Raw genomic sequence first — 19814 nt, 5'->3', positions numbered from 1 at the left:
CAGGCGCTTCAGGCTGCAGGTATCGAGCGCCAATTGTCAGCGCCATACGCCCACCAACAGAATGGTAAGGCCAAACGTGCTATCCGCACCATTGAAGGTCGCATCCTCGCCATGCTTCAGACTGCCAGTCTGCCTGCGACACTCTGGGGTGAGGCAGCACTGACTGCTTGTTACCTCTGGAACCGCAGTGAGTCATCCACTTTGGCGCCAGGCCTCACCCCATACGAAGTCCTCAACGGTCGCAAGCCTGACTTGTCCCACTTACGGGTGTTCGGCTCTCGATGCTTCGCGCGTATCCCATCAGAACTTCAGGTTAAACTCGGCCCTCATTCGCGTCACGCAGTCTTCATGGGGTATTCCGAGGGGACGAAGGGTTACCGTCTTCGTGACAGAGACTCTGGGACTTTCTTCACGGCTCGCGACGTCATCTTCGATGAGAATCTTCCCTCCATAGCGAACGACCTCAGTGATTCCGACTCTGATTCTGCTGAACCTGCCACTCCTCCTCCCCCGCCCGCTGTACCTACACCTCTCTCGGCTCCTCCCGCACTTCCTGTCCCACCTCGTCGTTCTGCCCGCTCTCAGGTCCGCACTGCGGCCGGCCAAGCGTACGCTGATGAGATTGCGTCCTCGAAGGCGCGTCTTGAAAGCTTACGCAACATGCGTGCAGAACATGGTGCACAGACCAAGGGGGTGTCGCCTCCTTTCGGTGAGGGGGTGACTAGTCCAGCTCCTGGCGGTGATGGTGGTTAAGACCTCGTAGACGTCGAGCCAAATGTTGACGTACCAGAAGTCATGGCCAATGCCTGCATCAAGGAACAAGTCAATGTCGCGCTGCGCAGCAATCGTAAACGAGACCCACTCAATCCAGACTATGACATGTCGATTCCCCCCGCAACCTACGAAGAAGCGATGAAACGGTCAGATCACGCACACTGGCTTGCGGCCATGAAGGCCGAGCTTGCCACCATGAAGGAAATGGGTGTTTACAAGATGACGAAGTTACCTGAGGGGCGCAAAGCGATAGGAAATCGCTGGGTTTTAGAGTTTAAAGAGGACAATAAAGGAGGTCCTATCCAGAAGGCTCGATTGGTCGCTCAAGGATTTTCCCAAGTTCCCGGTGTCGACTACGGCGCAACCTTCGCTCCAGTGATCAAGACTGCTTCAGTTCGCCTCATCGCAGCACTCGCATGCCGCCACGACTGGGAGCTCGACACGTTTGACGCACGGCGTGCGTTCTTATGGGGAATCCTGAAGGAGGAAATTTACATGCGTCAGCCAAAGGGCTTCGAGGAAGGGGACTGGGCTCTAATGGTATGGCTCATGCTCCGGACGATCTACGGACTAAAGCAGTCCGCTATGGAGTGGTACGAGCAAGTACGCGCAGTGATGACAGAACTCGGCTTCACTCGTTGTGCAGTTGATCACGCCGTCTTCATTTACGACAAAACTTCCAGCTCTACCGGTCATATCTTCTGCATCGTCGGTTGGCACGTTGACGACGGAATGGGGACCTCAAACTCAAAGCCTTTCCTCACCTACGTCAAGGGACGCATAGCTCAACGCTTCGGGATCAAAGACTTAGGTCCCGTTCAAAAATTCCTAGGAATCCAATTCGAACGCCGTCGTGCCTCCCGTGACTTATGGATGCATCAAGGAGAGTATATTACATACCTCCTTGATGAATATGATCTCCTCGACTGCCATCCCGTACAACTTCCTCTAGACCCAAAGAACCCCTTCGGACGCGACACGGACACTTATGACGAGATCCCCAATCTTCCCACTCGCTTTCGTAAGATAGTAGGTGAACTGCTTTACCTAGCTGTTTGTACACACGCAGACATCGCATTCGCCGTTAACACACTAGCCCAGCACTGCGCTCAGCCTTCACCTCGCTTTTACGCTGCTGCTAAGCGACTCCTCCGCTACATCAGCGGCACTGTGAACTTACGTTCTCATTATGGGGGTGCACGTGCTGATGAAGGGCTGCACGGTTATTGTGATGCCGACTGGGCAGGTTCGCCCGATGACCATCTCTCCATCTCCGGATACGCGTGGTTCTTTGCAGGAGGCCTTATTGCGCATGTGTCGAAGAAGCAAACGACGCATGCTCTCTCCTCCACCGAAGCGGAGTATATGGCGGTCACTCACGCCTTACAGGAAGGTATCTGGCTCAAGTCGCTGTTCACCGAACTTCACGTATCATTTGTCCTCCCAATCATCCTTTACATGGATAACACCGGCGCCATCTCGCTATCGAAGGAAGCGAAGAATCACATTCGCTCAAAACATATCGACATTCGCTATCACTTTATTCGCGAGTACATCGAAAAGGGCCTTTTCCTTCCTCTCTGGTTAGCTTCCCATAGGAACATTGCCGACATCCTGACCAAACCCCTCCCACGTCCATTGTTCCTCAAGCAGTCCACTGAGTTGCAGCTGGTACCTCGGTGAGGGGGTGTGTTAGCATCGAGAGCTTGATACGTTGAGTCACTTACTTCTCTTGCTTTATCTTGTTATCTGTTATCTTGCACCATCGTACCATGCGTTATTTAGTGCTTCTCATCTTCTCTTCTCCGCACGTTAATCCTCCGAACTCGTTCTGTTCTCCGCACGTTAATCCTCCGGACTCGTTACCTAAGCATCCTCGCAGATATTTGTATCGCGCTCGTCTCTTGATTGCACCTCAGTATTTTGTTCCCGCAACTATACTGAGGTATGTATTGCACTCGTCGTATCTACATCTTGTACTGACTCGTACACTAGCCTTCGCTAGGTACTGACAATTTAGTATTTTGTTCCCGCAACTATACTGAGCCTTCGCTAGTATTATCACTACTCACCTTACCTAGTTCTCACCTACCCATACTTTACCCCAACAGCCGTTCCCTTGTACGAAGTTGGCAGTCGGCCTTGGCCCGACTACACGCCAATGGAGTACGTGTCAAAGACCCCAGAACACATACAGTACATATACACTTACGATAGCTAGCCGGGAGTAAGCCCCCCGCACTCGAATAGGGCTATGTCCGACATAGGGTCTATGACCCCAAAGGACAATAACAATGATTTTAAAAAAAAAAAAAAAAACAGTACTCTGAGGCACCATTAAAGAGCAGTCTGAACTTTCTAGGAGAACCGTCGATATTGCAACTCGAAAATATACCTTGTTATTTTTCAGCGGATGAGCCTTGAAGCTTGATCACGAAATCTACCGGGGGACTCTTTTGCTTCAAGGCGACTTAAGAGATCAAAAAGAAACTGATAATCTGTAGTGAACACAATGGCATAGAAGACGCTTGGCTCGGAGTCCGTGGTATGGCCTATGCAACATAGCAGCGTTCGAAAGAAATTGCCTGAGCTCGTCAAGGGGACGTATTTGTCATGACAGTTGCAGTCGCTTCACGTTTAGTTTCGGCAGTAGCCTGGTGTCAGAAAGTTCATCAAAGATGGAAGATGCGATGATGATAAGGTGGGGGAAGACACAGCACGTCGCGGCGCGTGACTTTCTTTATTTCCTGATCCATCCACATCACACGCGGTTTTGCACAGAGTCAGTGATCAAGCTAAATCAATGTGGTAATTGTGCGGCCCTTCTCGTTTCACGGTGTTCAAGCTTTCTGCCAGGCCTATACTTAGTCGTATAGTACTACTGCTTTCCAGGTCCAAACATATCCCCAAAATATCTTCTGATTCAAGCCTAAAGCCCGGGGTCCGTCTTACTGCGCATAATCATTGATGCCTTTCTCGAAAAGCGCCGGATAGCAGTATATCTAGCACGAATCATGAATGTGCTGCGATCAGTATACATCCGAGTTCGCGACCCACTGATATCAACTTGAATATGTCCGATTCGTGGCCGCAAATCAAGTTGTATCGCTTTTACAGCTATTTTGTAGGTTCGTGGAGACCAAGTCGGATGGTGTTGGTGATATCTCACTTTATCTTTGATGGCGATTTCGCAGTTGCATCCTTTGCTGCCATCATATATGAATGGGGTAAGCAAGATGGTACTTATTGAATGCATTGTTGATGTCCTTGTGGCGTTTACCAGTACTGACGTTAGGCCAAGAGGTAGGCTGATTTTGACGCCCTGAGAGCCATCTCACTGAGAACGGTTTTACAGATCGAACTGGTATGGGTGAGCAAAGTCTAGCAGATCTGGGACAATCGGATAATGGAATTGATGCGGGGCAGACGAAACGCTGGTCCCTGATGACTATCTTATATCTGAGTGTAAGTTATCTTATAACCATTACTTGGCAAGGTGTGCTGATACCAAAACAAAATAGCTGCGTTGCACTGGAATAATATTCACTGTGTATGTGTGTGAGGCTGACAAGGTGGCCCGGTACTAATCAGCCATCTCTCGCAATCAGTTCTACCGTGCTGTGTATGTCTCAAAAGTATACTAGAACGTTTCTTTGACCGGTACTATGCAGGGACTCTCCCATCGGTCTCGTTGACGGATACAGTAAGTATTCTGCAGCAACTATTACCATTCCCTCCAACTAAATATACTTCTATATAGAGGTTAGTGAAAGCTTCGACCAGCTTGTTGCGTTAACAAATATAACAACTGCACAGCTGTACGTTTTTTGGAAGCACGGAAGCTCGTTACTCAGTTTTTCAGGCACTATCATTTGGTACTTACAAAGCGGGACATCTGTAGTTGCAAATGCCGTGCTGGGAGGTGAGCCACTCAACTGCATCGACTATTAGTGATATTTACTTGAACAAAATATCATTCTAGTTATCCTCATCATCCGGTTACATGCCATGTATGAGCGGTCCAGAAAAATGCTTGTCTTTCTCGTTGTATTCCTTCTCGCTGCCACCATCGTATTTACAGTGATTGCCGCGACTAGCCATATTTCAGGAGGTAAGCTTAATGAATCACCTAAGCACAGCAGTCTCATCAAACATCAGTGGAGATCGTTATCTACGGAATCCATCAGTGCAGTCCTACTGGAAGCAGTTCAAATCTAGTAACCGAGGCATGGGGTATATCCACTGCATGGGAGCTTACCACACTGTGTCTCGCAGTCTGGGTCGTTGTAAAATACCTCCGTGAACTGAAACAGCCATTGGCGAAATTGACCCTTGGGAACTATTTCAGGGTGTTAATCGAAACACATGCATTCTACTTTATAGCGTGAGCTCATGATCAGGATGTCCTTATATTTCCCCACTGAAGTTTTCCACGTATCAGATATGCTGCTGTCGCTTGCTTGAACCTCGGTAGTCTCTCTCCAAGCATCGGGGTACGCGATCCCTGGCTGACATCTACGTCTGACTGGCCCTCATCATTCGTACAGGATCCCTTAGGAGTTGAGATCTATTATGGCATTCTTCAACTTGCCCAGGTCATGCAGATGTTTATACTGGGACCACGCCTCATTCTCAGCATTCGAGAATATCACGACAAGGAGATGACGCAATCAGACGAAAGAACTGATACGAGTACAATGGTTTTCCAGGGACTCACACAGAAGTCGACTGGCTCATCTGTGTAACAGAGAAAACACCACAGGTTATTCACATTTGCAATGCGCTCTGTAGGGAATATGATTCGTTGGAATTTCGTTATTCATTTGGCGTTTTGAAATAGAGAAGCATCATAGTTTCGGGCAAACCAATATTGCGTTACATTAGAATGATGTGACCTATCTCGCTGCTCGCAACGTGACGATACTGCATGCGGGTCGCGAATTGATCGACATTGCCCGCAGGGCGGTGTCCGTCAATGAGACAAATCATTGACAGATCGAATGATACGGTGTCAACGCGACATCGTGGTGCAGGATTTCTGCGGTCATTCGGTGTTTGAAGCCGAGGCCTCTCTTATCTCGAAGTGTTTTGAAATTGTGCTAAGATTACACTCCTGTTTAACTACTGTTATCAAGAATCGGCAAAAATACCTCGGTACTATTTTACAGTCTACTCGCGAAATTACAGCCCTGGGATTACAATTCATTCCTTTCGGTGCTTTTGGTAGTAGTGAATAAGACCAGTAGTCTGCAGGCCGCTTTTGCCTTAGCTAAAAAGTAAAGCATGGTGAAAGATGAACGCACCGAACTGTCGTGGCCAGTCACATCGGACGGGTCATTCAACTGCGACAAAATGTTCTTTGCAAGAACTTTTCCAAGTTCGACACCCATTTGATCTACAAAAACCATCAGCGAACGAGAAAGCGAGAACAGGGAACATCCCTACCGAAAGAATTGATACCCCAGATGACACCCTGGGTGAAGATCTTGTGCTCATACAACGCGATGAGTGCACCGAGGGTTCTTGGGGTCATCAACGGGAACAAGATACTGTTGCTAGGGCGGTTTCCCTCGAACACTTTGCTCTTCACGAGCGCCTCGCTTGCACCACTGCCAAGTTCCTTGCGCACCTCCTGCTCTGTCTTACCAAATGCAAGCGCTTCAGGCTGGGCGAAATAGTTGGAAAGTAAAATACGGTGGTGCTTGGAATTGGCGATGGGGTTGTGACTTGTGGCAGGGGCGAGGAAATCTGCGGGAATGAGTTTCGTGCCCTGGTGCACTAGCTGATAGAACGAATGTTGTCCGTTAGTGCCTGCGGCACCCCAGATGATAGGCTGCGTGTAAGATCATGTCAGTCTCTGTCACGCAGATGGGTCTATTGCACCTACCCCTGTCTGGTAGTCAACACGTTGACCACCCTTGGTAACGAACTTTCCGTTGGACTCCATGTCTCCTTGCTGGAAGTAATCAGCGAATTTGTGGAGGTATTGGTCGTATGGTAGGAGTGCATGAGTCTGGGCACCATAGAAATCGTTGTACCAGATGCCGATAACAGCCATGAGCACGGGAAGGTTTTTCTCGAGGGGAGTCTCCTTGAAATGCTTATCCATACCGTGGGCACCCTTCAGGAGCTGCTCGAAGTTATCGTAGCCAATATATATGGCAATGGACAAGCCTATGGCACTCCACAAGCTGTAGCGCCCACCAACCCAGTCCCAGAAGGCGAACATGTTTGCTTTGTCAATGCCAAACTCAGTAACAGCCTTTGTGTTCGTGCTGAGGGCAACGAAGTGCTTTGCAACGTGGGCCTTGTCCTTGGCTGCTGTCAAGAACCAATCACGAGCGGATTCAGCATTGGTGATAGTTTCTTGGGTGGTAAATGTTTTGGAAGCGATGATGAAGAGGGTGCGCTCGGGGTCACAGAGTCTGAGAGTCTCAGCGATGTGGGTTCCGTCGATGTTAGAGACGAAGTGGGCGGTCAAGTCACGTTTAGCGTATGGCTTGAGTCCCTCAGTGACCATGACTGGTCCGAGATCAGAACCACCGATGCCGATGTTGACAATCGTGTTGATTGTCTTGCCAGTGTAGCCCTTCCATGAACCACTCCGAATTGCTTCAGAGAACTCCTTCATGTGTGCGAGCACGGCAGAGACCTCATCAACACCAGCCTCCTGGATCTTGAAATCGTCGAAGTTGCGGAGAGCAACATGAAGGACAGCGCGATCTTCTGATGTATTGATGTGCTCTCCGGCAAACATTTTGTCGCGGTAGTTCTCAAGCTCTGCCTCGCGAGCAAGAGATAGGAGTGTATCTAAGATGGGTTGGGTAATGAGGTGTTTAGAGTAATCGAGCAAGAACGTCGTGTTCTTGTCGGTTGAGTCCACATACTCCTCGGAGAATTTTGAGAAACGATTGGGGTCTTGAGCGAACAGATCCTTCAGGATGAGCCTAGCATGTTGGGCGTCATACGTCTGTTGGAGCTTCTTCCAGGCGCTGTACTCTGATTGCAGGATCACGGGTGAGGGGGACGCGGGATAAGATATTCGAAGTGTTGATGAACATACCTGAAGCTGGTCTTCCGCTCATGATGATGGTAGATTAAGAGAAAAGTATATCACAGATCTTGCTTGATCTCTCACATATGACGCCACTTTATATACGTCAGTTGCCCTCAATACTACCCATTACATCGCAGCCGTGTGAACTTCTCGGGGCCGCCACGTTCTCATTGGCGGATCGCGCACAACCCTTAAACGTGCTTACAAACCACTCACAGACTGTTGGAAATGAGAGAAAATCTATCCCTTTTCTCGCTCACCAGTGCAAGCCAGTGAGATGCTGTGACTTTTGTTGCTAGGATGATTTCGGCAAACGTCCCCCGGCTTACACGCTCGGACGTGAGCCACCTCGTGATAGCCACGGCACTGAGAACTCTGCAGTCCGAGCGTCTGGGTTCGTCGCATTTGAGACATTTCGGGAGACTGACTACTGATCCAAAAACATCTGATTCGCCTGAAAGTTCAAGACTTGACTCGAACTTTCTGAACAAGATGCACCTTGGGCTTTTCCTGACTGGCCAATAAGTTTGTTGGTCACATCAGATTCCGATTCGCGGTATGTCGCTGATTTTCCTCTCCGATAACCTGCACCAAGCAACTCATAACAGGAAGAATCGGTGGGCAAATTAGCCGTTTGTTGTTGAACGCTGAGTTCCAGCAGCCATTGGCCAGCCATCAGTATTTGAATACGCGTGGGGAAATTGAGGTGCTTTAGTTACATGACCTCTCAAGATCTATATCATCTGAGAAGTGGACAGTCAGGAACCCGTGTCCTGTAATCCCTCACGCGATCCGCGTCACTACCATAAATATTCAGAGTTCCGATCCGTCGAACTGAAATTCACCGGCAACTGGAGCCAATTCAGCCAACTGGTCGTACTGTTATACCGTGACTGTCATCACAAAAGTGATCATAACACTTACTACGGCCTGCGAGTCGACGCAAACTAGAATTCAGAGATGCGTTCCTCGTCCTTTCCCCTTTAGTTCACGTTTTCATATCCTCCAGCATTGGTCAGTGTTGGTGCGACTTCCCGATATGTTTGAGACTAATATTTTCTCAGCGTGGTACGCTATCATCAAAGCCCTTAAGAGATGCCTTCATCTTCTGATCAAGTTAGAAGCGGGTCATTTATTCTCGTTCCAATGGATTCTATCTGTCGAGGAGATGACTATCCCACTCCAGTGCTCGCGCCTGATGAAGCAACCACTGAATTCGTACCGACACAAGAAAACGAAAACCTTGGCCAGTACGCGCTGGTTGCGAAAGTGCCATTTGTGTGGGAAGGAAGAGCTACTCTTAGATTTGGGTCTGGCAGAGCTTGCAAATCTAGTGGTTTTACCGGCTGGCATGTAAGCTGTGTCCTTACGAATCAAGATCGTTCTCGTTCACAGCAATTAGTAAAACTGTTACCAAAATCTCTATATGGAGCTCTACTGAGTTGTGCCCACCCCTAGCAGTTCCATTCGGTGTCAATAACACTAACACAGTGCGTCTTGGAAGGGAAAAAAAGCACTTGCATAGGTCATAGCGGTGCCTATCTGGTCTGCAGCATGGAACCGCTGTGGTACGTACTAAGATGTCGGATGATCAGGGATAAAAGTAAGACATTTTGACATACCAACGCCACTCCCGTAATAATACTCACTTTTTTCACTCTCTGACATACTGCCTTATTGTACACAGGAGCAGATTTGGTCTTGACATTGACAACGAATGGCTTTTTTCTGTTCTGTTCTACCCAGATTTCTACTATCTACCGTTGATCTGATCTTGCACAGCGTTTTGCGTTCGACGCCGTCGGATCGTCAACGTTGTCAACTATTGCGCATGGCTTCAATTTCACTCGTTGATTATAATCGGATGATGTATGACATCCCCTGTACCTCGTACGTTATGGTTTTCCTCAGCGGAACTTCCCGAGGCAGAGGGTGGATCAGAATCATCAGATAGATGGAGCGTCTATTTGAGTTCAACAAGTCCCTTGATGCAAAGTGCTCGGAACCAGGCGAAGATATCTTGACTTATGATACTGTGTCAGTCACTACACCCTTCTATGAGAGTTGCACATGAGTTCTGGAACAGACATACGAACGAAGAATTTGTATTAACTTGTGACAAGTATGTTGTTGAGTGGTGACACAACCGTGCGCAAAAATATGTATACAAGATATCACTGTTTAGCAAGAGTGTTACCCCCCATGCCGCCGTCGTGCTAAACAGTATGCAATCGTATCAACACGCTGTGCACGCGAATTGTCGAGGAACTAACCTGTAGTTGACTATCAGATGTCCTTCCGTAGCGAATGACTTTAATAGCCATCAGAAGATGTTCTGCGATAAGACCTAGGCGCATTACCTTGTAGAGATTTGATACTGTGTCGTCGGGAGCGGGAGAAAATGCAAGATTGATGTATGTGAACTGGGACCAGTCAGTTCAACATTAAAGAAAAGTCATCAATCCTAACCAGTGGATCTCCGGCTTTCCAGCCCAGCTCCTTCCTCAAAAACTGTATGACTGCCTGGAAACGGTTGGAGGCAGTAATCTTATAAAAGTTCTGCCTCATGATTGGTGCGTTACCGACTGCCTTGAAGCGAACCACTACTGCATATTGGATTTACCGATATAGACGCGCTCATCTAACACCAATGCTGCAGCGCTGACCTTTAGATGGATCCTTCTTCTTGTAAGTGTCCAATGCTTGGAGAGCTTCGGTTGCACTCTCGGACACGTCAGGTGTCCAGGGAAGGGCAGCTTGCCTACCAGAGTCGTCTGGGCTTCCCGAAGCCATCGCGATGTGCGCGCGAAGAGAGCTGAACGTACAGGTGATAAAAGTTCGATTTGAAGCTGTGGTAACGCAGCGACACTTTCAAGGTGTCCGAGAAAGGCAATTGGCCACCCGATTCCACAACAACCGTGTCTTCAAACCATGTACAGTGAACGTCAGAATGAAGGGCAAATGAAGGGTATTGATTGTTACTATCGAGGACAACTGTATTCTACTTATCTCCAGTGGCATTCTCTACAATTATCTACAAGTTGTTTGACGAAATTTCAGAGTTCAGCCTCGGCGAATTCCTTCTGTTTCATCCCACATTGAGCGAATTCTGTTCCACCTTTGTGAGGATTCGCTGGAGGGGTGGATCATACCGGAGACAGTCGTTCTGCAGTCACTACGGCGGCGCCGTCGAGTCGGTGAAACCAGATTTGTTGTGGACAAGAACGTTTGTTTGTATGTGTTTATATGCATTGTTTTCGTGGGTGTTGTTTTTACGACAAAGTGGACCGTGGTCGGTTTGAAACGTCGTAGCTTATCACTTCTTTCTTTCTAACCACCATCTTATCTCTTGCATAACTCTTCTTAGCGAAATCTTTTCCAACTTCATTGACTTTGATCTTGAGACATGTCAAGCTATCAGATACTTGACTCATCACCCATCCGCATTCCCTCTGTTCACGATACGGAAGTTCATTCACGACCCATAAAACGCTCTGCATCTCTGGCATCACTGCCTACGCCTCCCAGAACACATCACAAGCGATCTCGTTCAAAAGCAGTGTCAGCGACCTCTAGACACGCGTCAGACGAGAGTGGCAGCGCGTCAGAACTCGAGGACAATCTTGGTGGAAGCTATACTGTTCGCATCGATGAACGACACAGCAAAAGTGAAGATGAAAGTAACGGCGACAAGGATGCCCATGCGCTCATGGGAAGGAAAAAGCGCCGAACCATGGACGTCCTTCCTGCGCATGACGAAGAAGAAGATAACGAGAACTCGTTCTGGACTGGTCGTAGTGGTGGCGTAGTGTCTCATGAGCGTAAAAAATCCTCTGCAGTAGAGGATTCGGAAGAGGACAAGTCACCTTCGCCCGCACTGTTGAAGTATCGCGTACGTGAGCCCGTTTCGCCTCCTCCCTCCCGCAGAGCACCCCAAGTCCACCCTCGTGCATCATCAGTGCAGCGCTCGCGTTCGCCCCCACCTATAATTCTTCTACCAAAGCCACCCGTGACACCTCCCCGCAAACTCTTCCTTCGTGCGCTACTATATCCCTCGGATTCTAAAGCCAAGAAAATATGGCCCACTCGAGACTCCCCTGACAACCCTTTCCTCGCTGGTGAGGGTGAAGCAGGCACATCTAATGCAAGCGGCTGGGAGAGCAGCGATGATGAATTGCCCGTCGGAGAAGCCCTTGAGCGTGCAAGCACGCCAACTCCAGCACCAGTGTTTGAGGAGAAACCGACAATAACCTATGTCTTGTGCGTCTTCTTAGTCATCAATGATATCTCCATACTGACCGCTTCGTTAGCCGAGGCCAAAAAGCGACATTCAATAACCCCCAATATCATCTTCCCCCTGAAGTGCTTGAGGCATCTAAACTGCCGATCGATCATCCAGACTTTGAAGTGGCTGAGGCATGTCCACCCCGCCGGCTCTTTGCCCACAAGCTTAAGCGCAAGCCTCGTGACCGTAGCCAAGACGTTTCTCCGATCGGCTCCTTTGGTGCCAAACGTGCGAAGGTTGAATATTTAGATGCCAGCGCATCGGAGGGCGAGAAAAGTGCCGCGAGCACCGGCTCCCGCAAGAACATAGTCTTCGCAGATGGGACTGAGCGGGAACCTGTATTCTCCAAGCCTCAAGGCTCTGACAAAGGTGCTGAGCGCCTTGAGCTCCTGCAGCACGCTCGGGAGGAGCGCGAACGCAGGGAGAAAGACAGCAAACAACGCCTGGCTTCGAAGGAAGGCCTGCGCGCTGGGGCGTTTGTTGTGGAGAGGGACAATCCTGTCCGGCGGGCAATGGGCCCCGCACGTCATTCGTAAGTTGCCGGCGACATCGACAATCCTCATATCTTTCTCGATTTATTTTCTTGTATGTGCGATACCTCCTTTCCTACTGTTATGTTTTCTACGATGCCCCATGTTCTCTCTAACTCCTGCGACACCCCATCTAATCTCAGTTCCATTGATACATGATTTTGTTATAGTGCGTATCGTTCACCCATCAGATTCGTTGATCCACTCGTTTACATTGACCGCATCCACCCATCAGTCGCTGCATTGACGTACCATATCTACATAACTCTACCTAGGCACAAGTTAGTCGTTCGGAACCCTCGCGTCGAGCACATTTGCCTACATACATCTCGAATCCAATGTTTACACCTTGTTAAATGGCCATCGAATGCACTCAGTTGGCTGGACTGGTTCGAATCATAGTAGGAACGATGACAAGACTAAATAATGGGTCCTCTCCAACCTGGCAGCGGTCGTGATATACAATTCCACTATCTAAGAGATGGCGTAGCAGCCAAAATCGTCAGATTGTTTACTGCTGGGATGTCACTGGTCGATACGATTGACGGGCCTCGTATTAGAACAATATGACACGAGCAACATCGACAAATATTGGCACCGGTTGCTCTTCTGTGACTCAAACTAGCCACGTGCTTCACACTGATTACAGCTCGTTCATGCGTTGCAGCTGCAATGCGTCCTTAGTGACCTTGAAAGCGGAGGAGTTTTTCGTGTTACCGGTAATGCTGATGAGAACTAGCCCTGTCGATCGCAGAGTCTGAGACAGGAAGGTCAATTCTGATATGCTCTAATGTATATTGCAACTGCGTCTGATCATGATGAGGATGTTGGTGATGGGGAAATGAGAGTAATAGTTACACCGGTATCACACTGCCTGGCGCTCGAGTTGGGCTCGCATTCGGTCCATTTCTGCTTGCCACTCAGCCCTAACCTGCGAGAATCGATGAGTAAATAGCATAATGAATTTGGGAAAGAACCTCACCTCCTCTGCTTTCCGTTCTGCCTCCTCTGCTTTCCTCTTCGCTTCTTCTATCATCCTCTCCGCTATCTCCGCTCTCCTTACTGCCTCCTCCTTTTGCCTCGTCGCTTCGTTTGCTTTCCTCGTCGCTTGGTCAATCTCCGCTTGACATTGAGCCCGTTCTTCCATCCGCAGCTGTAACAACAAATGAATGAATTGCATAACTGATTCTGGGAGGAACCTCACCTGCCGTACTTCATCTTCCTTTGCTCTCCTCCTCTCTTCTGCCGCATTCTCGATGCGCGCCCACTGGGTGTGATACTGCTCACACACCACCTCCACGCTGTCTGCCTTCTCTATCTTGATCCCGAGATAACAGGAGCGCCCCTCGCTCTCCGTTGTCTCGTAGCAATCTGGGAAGAGCCTTTTGAGGGCCTCCCAGACGGTATGGGCATACCAGTAACACTGGTATTGGTACAGGTCGTATGACGGAGAATGCTTACTGAGAGCGGACAAGAGCACGGATACTTGAATTGCGGAAGGGCGAGCGGAGGCGGGGAAGTCGAGGTAACAAAGCTTCTTGAACGGGCCGTATGTTTTGGATAGATACGATTCGATAGCAGAACCGTTATTTGGGGTAGTGAAGATGGAATCACGAGCGGGGGTTGGAGAAACTGATGGAGAGACTACGTATGAGGACTGCATACGTCTTGACGAGCCATTGTTGTTCTCTGTAGAATCTGTGCATAGCGTTCGGTCTAGAACTAAGATCGCGACGGCGTACTGTTGTGTAGGATGGCGAAAATGGAGGAGTAAAAATTCGTGTTCTTTGCTGCCGGTGCATTTGCAGTAAACAACGCGTTCAAGCTGGCATTGCGAAGAAAGCTCGTTGCCCAGGAGGAGCATCTGCCATTGTCCTACGTCATTTTTACTATCGCCCGACGTGAACACGCCGGGGGCATCAGAAGGAGAACTCATGAAAGGACGGAAAACGGCTGCAAGGAAACCACGAATACTGGAACGATTCGTTCCATACTTGAAGCTTTTGAAGGACATTGCAAGTTGACAAGGGTTTGAACACGAGGCAAGCAGTGGGCCAGCAGTGGTTGTATCATATCATGAATGATTATACAAGGAACGCGGTCACCCTGTTTCATGATCATGTCTACTCCATACATCTCATTGCTCCCAGCACTTTGGACCTCCGCTATCCCTACATTCGGATAAAATTCCCGGCCCTACCCAACCTTATCGCAGACTATTCACGGTACGACAAATAAGGGTTGTCTCGCCTGTCTATGGCACGCACGCAGGCCTCCAAGCGAGTCTGATCTCCCGTTCCTCGATACCAGCTGCTCGCACTGGTGGCCAGCAACCAAATTTGCTCGTATTGCAGTTTACAGTTCATAGAGAATCATTTGATTCACTGTCTTTGACTTCTTCAAGTTTACTGCGCTTGCAGCTGATCAAGCTGGTACTTACTTGATCGATCATCATCGGTATTCTCGAGCACTGACGTCAAATTGGAATCAATGCGGCACGCGGAGGATTCGTACCGTGTCTGGACTCAAGGGAGGATCGGGCATTTGACTATGCGTGCATAACCATCAGACTCGCAACACTCACTCGACCCTGCTACCACTCGAAAGATTCTGATTCATGATCAATTTGGTTCCGTAGGAGAGCAATGCAAAGATAACAGGGGGCGACAATAAACAAGGAAGTGGTTAAGAAGCTCAGTGAGCAAGATCGTAGTTAGCGAAAGCAAATATACTGAAAGCAGAGATATCGAAAGCAACGTGCGACAATACTAAACGTAAAATGAAGCTGTTCATTTCGCCCGTGAGGTCTAGGACAAACTTTCATCATAATGAAATGCAAAATTAAGTTATATACCTTAAGTCCAACTGCGTCAGAAACAGGAATCACTCGAATCAAAAGAACTATACCACATACCAAGTCACGTTGGGAAGTCTAGGGGAGGAAGTAGAAAATGATGTAAGTGTCGTTTTTCTTGTCGTCATTATATGGTACAACGGGACGCGAGCGGGCCCGTAGGGTATATATGAGCATAATATGTGAAGGGTTGTACGGCATGTACAGATTGATATGAGTGCTCTGCGTCATATTTTATTGTGCGTTGCGTGTCTGTAGATACGTTCGTCTCATGAGTAAAACACAGAGGACTGTCAATCAGGACCCGTACCACATGTATCTTGGCAAAGCGAAAGCGCTTTGTCATTTCGTAAACATCTCGGCAAAGAAAGAGTTGTTATAAAGTCGTATCCAAGCCGTCGTAAAAATTCATATTCATTCGTCCTAATGCGCGTGGACATCCGCGCCACCATCTATGATCCAGCTTGCACGAGGTGTCTGGGTCATTGTCGCACAAGCATCCTCTTGCTGGTCGTCCTCTCGATTTTGTACGCTCGTTCCATTGTCAAATTCATGGGTATCAATAGTGCCAAATGTTGTGGTACTATGCAGCCGGTTATTGATGAGCTACACGATGAATCGTAAGCTATGCGGACAGGAAAGCACGAGGCCAAAACAAAGCAATACTTACACCTCCAATTGGCCGGGAGTAATCTTCAAAATCCCGTAAACTTGAATTGCTCCTTCCTTCGAAAGAGTCACGCAGGCGAGGATCAAGAAGTCCGTCAGCCGTAGTCAGGCGTGACTCGTCGGCGGGCACAGGGGAGGAGGTTGACGGCACACTAAGCCATGGCCATGAGGGTGGCTGCAAGCCATCCTCATGTTCCGCCACGTCGGCATGAACATACGGCGAGGAAAGCCATGGATCGGGGTTAGAAAGCACAAACCGCGGGGATGTTGACATGGACGCAGGTTCGGGAGTGGCAGGGGAGACATAAGCTGAGAAGATATCTGGGCCGTAAGCATTTATCTTCTCAGCAGCTCCCTCGCTCTCTATGTCTCTAGGCAATTCTCTTGAAGAACCTGCCTTTGGGCTCGGGGTATTGCCCCGTCTGAGACGACCAAGGAAAGCTCGTACGCCTGTAGGTATCTCGACCACAGAGCCGGATAAAGACGCGGATGCAGTACTGGTGCTTCCAGTGCTCTCTCGCTTCCCCTTCTTCCATCTCGTAACATGCCTGTTCTGGTAACTAGTCGGAGCTGCACTAATCGCGAGCCCTAGCGCAGGTCCCTGATGTGACTCGGCACCGGACGAGGTACTCCCAAACCCAAGCCCATACCCATGCGAAGACGTGCTCCGCAGTGCGCCCTGAGACGAAATACTCCGCAGAACGTCGAAGGAAGCGGTCGCACTCAGCATGCCAGAGGACTGTGACGTAGGTGAAAGGTTATGGCCAATCATGCTTCCTTCAGGCGAACCGAATGCTGACCCTAGCCTGACTTTGTTGCCAGAATCAAGATAAGAAGATCCGCTTCCGGCTCTCGTCAAGAGTGGCTCCTCGCTTCCAGTCCTCGTCCTAGTTCCGGTTTCGGTTCTGGTAAGAAAGTGGGTGGAAGAATGGGAGTAATGCGATGCAGCCGAAGGAGCAGGAGCAACATTATACCCCCCAAACCATGCGGAAGCATCGGGCCCAGGCGAACTTCTTCTTCGGGAACCATTAGCGGTATGCGGAACATACGCGGACGGTGGCGGGGGAGCGGAGTACGCAGATGGAGGCGGAGATAATGGGAAGACATGGGGACCGTCATCATCCTCTCCAAGTGAATATGGAGGCAGATTAGGGGACGAAGCGCGCCCAGTTACCAGTTCTCCCGACACTTCTCCACTCGTATCTCCTTCGATTCGAACATTCCTTCCCGCACCCATGCCCTCATTGAGAGCTGCGATAATCCCACCATAACGCTCTTCCATGTCTACTTCGGCTTCAAGTGGGCCGCCAGGCGCCCATGGAGGAATAGCGCTCGCATCACGAGATAATAGCTTGCGCTGTCGACGACGAGCACAGAAAAGCCAGAGAACAGCGAAAGCAATAGCTCCGAGGACCCCGAGGAAAAGGCCAGCAATAGAACCAGGGGAACGAGAGAGCCTGCGGAGATCTCCATTAGCACAATTATAGCAGGTGACCTCATAACAACGCCACAAAGGCAAAGAACCCACCTGTTCCCATTGGTATCTACAGCTGCGGTACTGAGCACCCCGCTCGTTGTCGTCGTCCAAGTGGTGACGGGATAACCCGACAGGACGGATGTCAAAATCAGCGTCGATGTCCAAGGAGTATCAGTCCACGTGCTGTATTGATCGACATCGGTAGTAGAAATAATCAACGTGGTGGGAAATGGAGTGATCGTAGTGAACACCGAAGAAGAGCTGGATGCGAGGGCTGTGTCTGATGACGAATATGGACCTGCTGACAACGAAGAGCTTTGTGGGGCGGAAGTTGAAACTACTGCGGAAGTAGATGTTGTCATTGCTGAAGACAGCGAAGTTGAAGGAAGAGGAATGGGTGTGGTGGTGAAAGATGAAGTAAAACCGGGTGCGGTAGATGTTGAGGATACATCAGATGTCATGGTGGGTGTAGACGATAATGGGGAGAGCGTTTGTGTTGATATCAGAGATGAACCAGAGGACAAATTATCAGAACTTGTCGTCAAAGAAGACCACAAGGGCGTACTTGAACTTGACCAAGTACTCGCGCCCGCTGTCCCGGAATTTGTAATAGACGACGAAGAACTATGAGTGCGAAGTTGTATGAACGTGCCCAGATAATTTCGGTAGGACCTACCTCAAACTGGATGACACTGGACTGGACAACGGTTGAGATTCAATGCTGATAGGTGGAGATGGAGTAACGGTCTCTTGCAAATAACCATTTCCAGCGTTCGATGGATAGACGTTTGCCTGAAGTGACAAGAGAAAGTGAATAGACAACGGCCATCAAGAATGACAAGTTCGAAATGGAAGTATAATGTTGATAATGAAAACACAATAGTGAATACGAAACAAAACGATAATATATGTTGAAGAGAGTGGTGAATGGGTTAATGGTTACAAGAGATGCAACGTGAATGATGCCCGTGATGGAAGCGAAGAAGGTATGGAGCCAATGTCATTGATCGAACACAGACAGTGAAATATCGTGCGCACCTGAGAGGCCATCACACTAGATGTTGTTAACGTTGGTGGTGTCATAAACGGAGAGGTCTCGGGCACGTCGTTCGTCGGCTGGGAACCAGTACTGCTCAATATATTCGAGCACTGGGACGTCGATACTATCGGGGGCAACGGGCCGGCATTAATGGGCGTGCCACTGAATAAATTACTGATGGGGGGCAAAACCAGGTTCGGCGTCGTCGAGCCTGGGGGTGCTGGTTCGACGAGGAATGGCACAGAGTTGCAAGACGTTGGATCGAGAACCATATCTAGATGTTCATGTATATAAATAGTTGGGTAGCTGGAGCTCAGAGTAGTAATTGTTGATGATTTTGGAGAAGGTCAACCAAGAAAGAGAGATAAAACGTGTCCGTGTCCTTCGTCGCGAGAAAAGAGCCTGGCGGAAGGTTTTGTACTAGTCGGAAAATTAGAATGAATTGGCGGGGCTAGAATAAGACGCTTACGAGAAGGTTCCTCGACGACGACTAGACTATACCATATGATATAGCAGTTTATGCACTGGTCGACGCAGCGACGGCAGGGTTTTCTGTGTCTAATGGCGGAGTTGAGCTCTATGGGCTGTAGGTATTCTGTGTACAGGAAAGAGGTCGAGATGTCGGATGACTCGAAGACCGATTTGCAGATATGAGCGCTTGAATGCGATCAAAGCGCATCGCATCGGGTTGAAGTGCCAAGCATAACAGTTCCCTTCTACGCCAGAAATGTGAAAGTGATTGCCAACGTCAGTGCGTGGATTTACATATCATTCGAAAGGTCAATATACCCAAACCTCCGAAGGTCGACCGGTCAATCCTCCCCCATACTCTCATCATTCTGCATTCTATGGAGCTTTGAAGAGCGTAAAACATATAACACATGTAGAATGACGTTGGTAGCACCACAAGATGCGTGGCACCTCAGCCTACACGGCTGGGCCGAGGCACCAGAAGGCAGTGAGCATGATGCTACCTGCGTGCATCCTTGGACACCTGCCTTTTTTGGGCCACACATTCCCGGGGATCCCCCACTGTTCGGCCCCATTTGTAGGAGACAACCGGCCAAGTCGAGTTACACAGTCTGCGTTTCTATCCTCATGTCCACCAGCATGTAATACCATGCGTGTC

The 19814-nt window shown here is 49.1% G+C and overlaps 6 protein-coding genes across 6 annotated transcripts; 2 read left to right on the top strand and 4 right to left on the bottom strand.

Moving 5' to 3' along the window:
* Window positions 1–3420: 3420 nt before the first annotated feature.
* F5147DRAFT_718762 (uncharacterized protein) lies at window positions 3421–5634 on the top strand. Its single transcript, XM_041438726.1, has 14 exons — window positions 3421–3902; window positions 3969–4001; window positions 4058–4077; window positions 4130–4144; window positions 4201–4239; window positions 4296–4324; window positions 4383–4396; window positions 4446–4476; window positions 4545–4549; window positions 4637–4696; window positions 4757–4885; window positions 4933–5158; window positions 5216–5267; window positions 5322–5634. Exons 1-14 carry the CDS (start codon window positions 3848–3850, stop codon window positions 5517–5519), a joined length of 906 nt encoding a protein of 301 aa, XP_041287716.1. The 5' UTR covers window positions 3421–3847; the 3' UTR covers window positions 5520–5634.
* A 213-nt stretch (window positions 5635–5847) lies between these two features.
* Window positions 5848–7914, bottom strand: F5147DRAFT_840233 (Glc-6-P isomerase). The gene is made up of 5 exons (XM_041444281.1): window positions 7838–7914; window positions 6662–7773; window positions 6220–6607; window positions 6078–6169; window positions 5848–6021 (listed from the first exon to the last, which is right to left on the bottom strand). Exons 1-5 carry the CDS (start codon window positions 7857–7859, stop codon window positions 5977–5979), a joined length of 1659 nt encoding a protein of 552 aa, XP_041287715.1. The 5' UTR covers window positions 7860–7914; the 3' UTR covers window positions 5848–5976.
* A 1670-nt stretch (window positions 7915–9584) lies between these two features.
* On the bottom strand, window positions 9585–10712 carry F5147DRAFT_755116 (putative ubiquitin-like modifier; the record flags this gene model as incomplete). Its single annotated transcript, XM_041440321.1, has 6 exons — window positions 10498–10712; window positions 10301–10437; window positions 10192–10254; window positions 10105–10142; window positions 10029–10047; window positions 9585–9653 (listed from the first exon to the last, which is right to left on the bottom strand). The coding sequence occupies exons 1-6, from the start codon at window positions 10622–10624 to the stop codon at window positions 9585–9587; spliced, it is 453 nt and encodes a 150-aa protein (XP_041287714.1). The 5' UTR covers window positions 10625–10712.
* A 387-nt stretch (window positions 10713–11099) lies between these two features.
* On the top strand, window positions 11100–13032 carry F5147DRAFT_718741 (uncharacterized protein). Its single transcript, XM_041438725.1, has 3 exons — window positions 11100–12091; window positions 12142–12815; window positions 12882–13032. The coding sequence occupies exons 1-2, from the start codon at window positions 11238–11240 to the stop codon at window positions 12650–12652; spliced, it is 1365 nt and encodes a 454-aa protein (XP_041287713.1). The 5' UTR covers window positions 11100–11237; the 3' UTR covers window positions 12653–12815; window positions 12882–13032.
* Window positions 13033–13074: 42 nt separating this feature from the next.
* Window positions 13075–14762, bottom strand: F5147DRAFT_718740 (uncharacterized protein). Its single transcript, XM_041438724.1, has 5 exons — window positions 13851–14762; window positions 13629–13799; window positions 13507–13577; window positions 13364–13403; window positions 13075–13313 (listed from the first exon to the last, which is right to left on the bottom strand). Exons 1-3 carry the CDS (start codon window positions 14658–14660, stop codon window positions 13512–13514), a joined length of 1047 nt encoding a protein of 348 aa, XP_041287712.1. The 5' UTR covers window positions 14661–14762; the 3' UTR covers window positions 13075–13313; window positions 13364–13403; window positions 13507–13511.
* Window positions 14763–15923: 1161 nt separating this feature from the next.
* Window positions 15924–18957, bottom strand: F5147DRAFT_778786 (uncharacterized protein; the record flags this gene model as incomplete). Its single annotated transcript, XM_041442186.1, has 5 exons — window positions 15924–16106; window positions 16171–17626; window positions 17698–18270; window positions 18323–18438; window positions 18685–18957. The coding sequence occupies 5 exons, from the start codon at window positions 18955–18957 to the stop codon at window positions 15924–15926; spliced, it is 2601 nt and encodes an 866-aa protein (XP_041287711.1).
* Window positions 18958–19814: the final 857 nt, after the last annotated feature.

This window comes from Suillus discolor (genome assembly GCF_016758755.1).
Source record: "Suillus discolor strain FC423 chromosome Unknown F5147scaffold_76, whole genome shotgun sequence".
Classification (NCBI taxonomy): domain Eukaryota; kingdom Fungi; phylum Basidiomycota; class Agaricomycetes; order Boletales; family Suillaceae; genus Suillus; species Suillus discolor.
The sequence above is the reverse complement of the archived record's forward strand: the minus strand, read 5'-3'. Positions and strand labels throughout refer to the sequence as shown.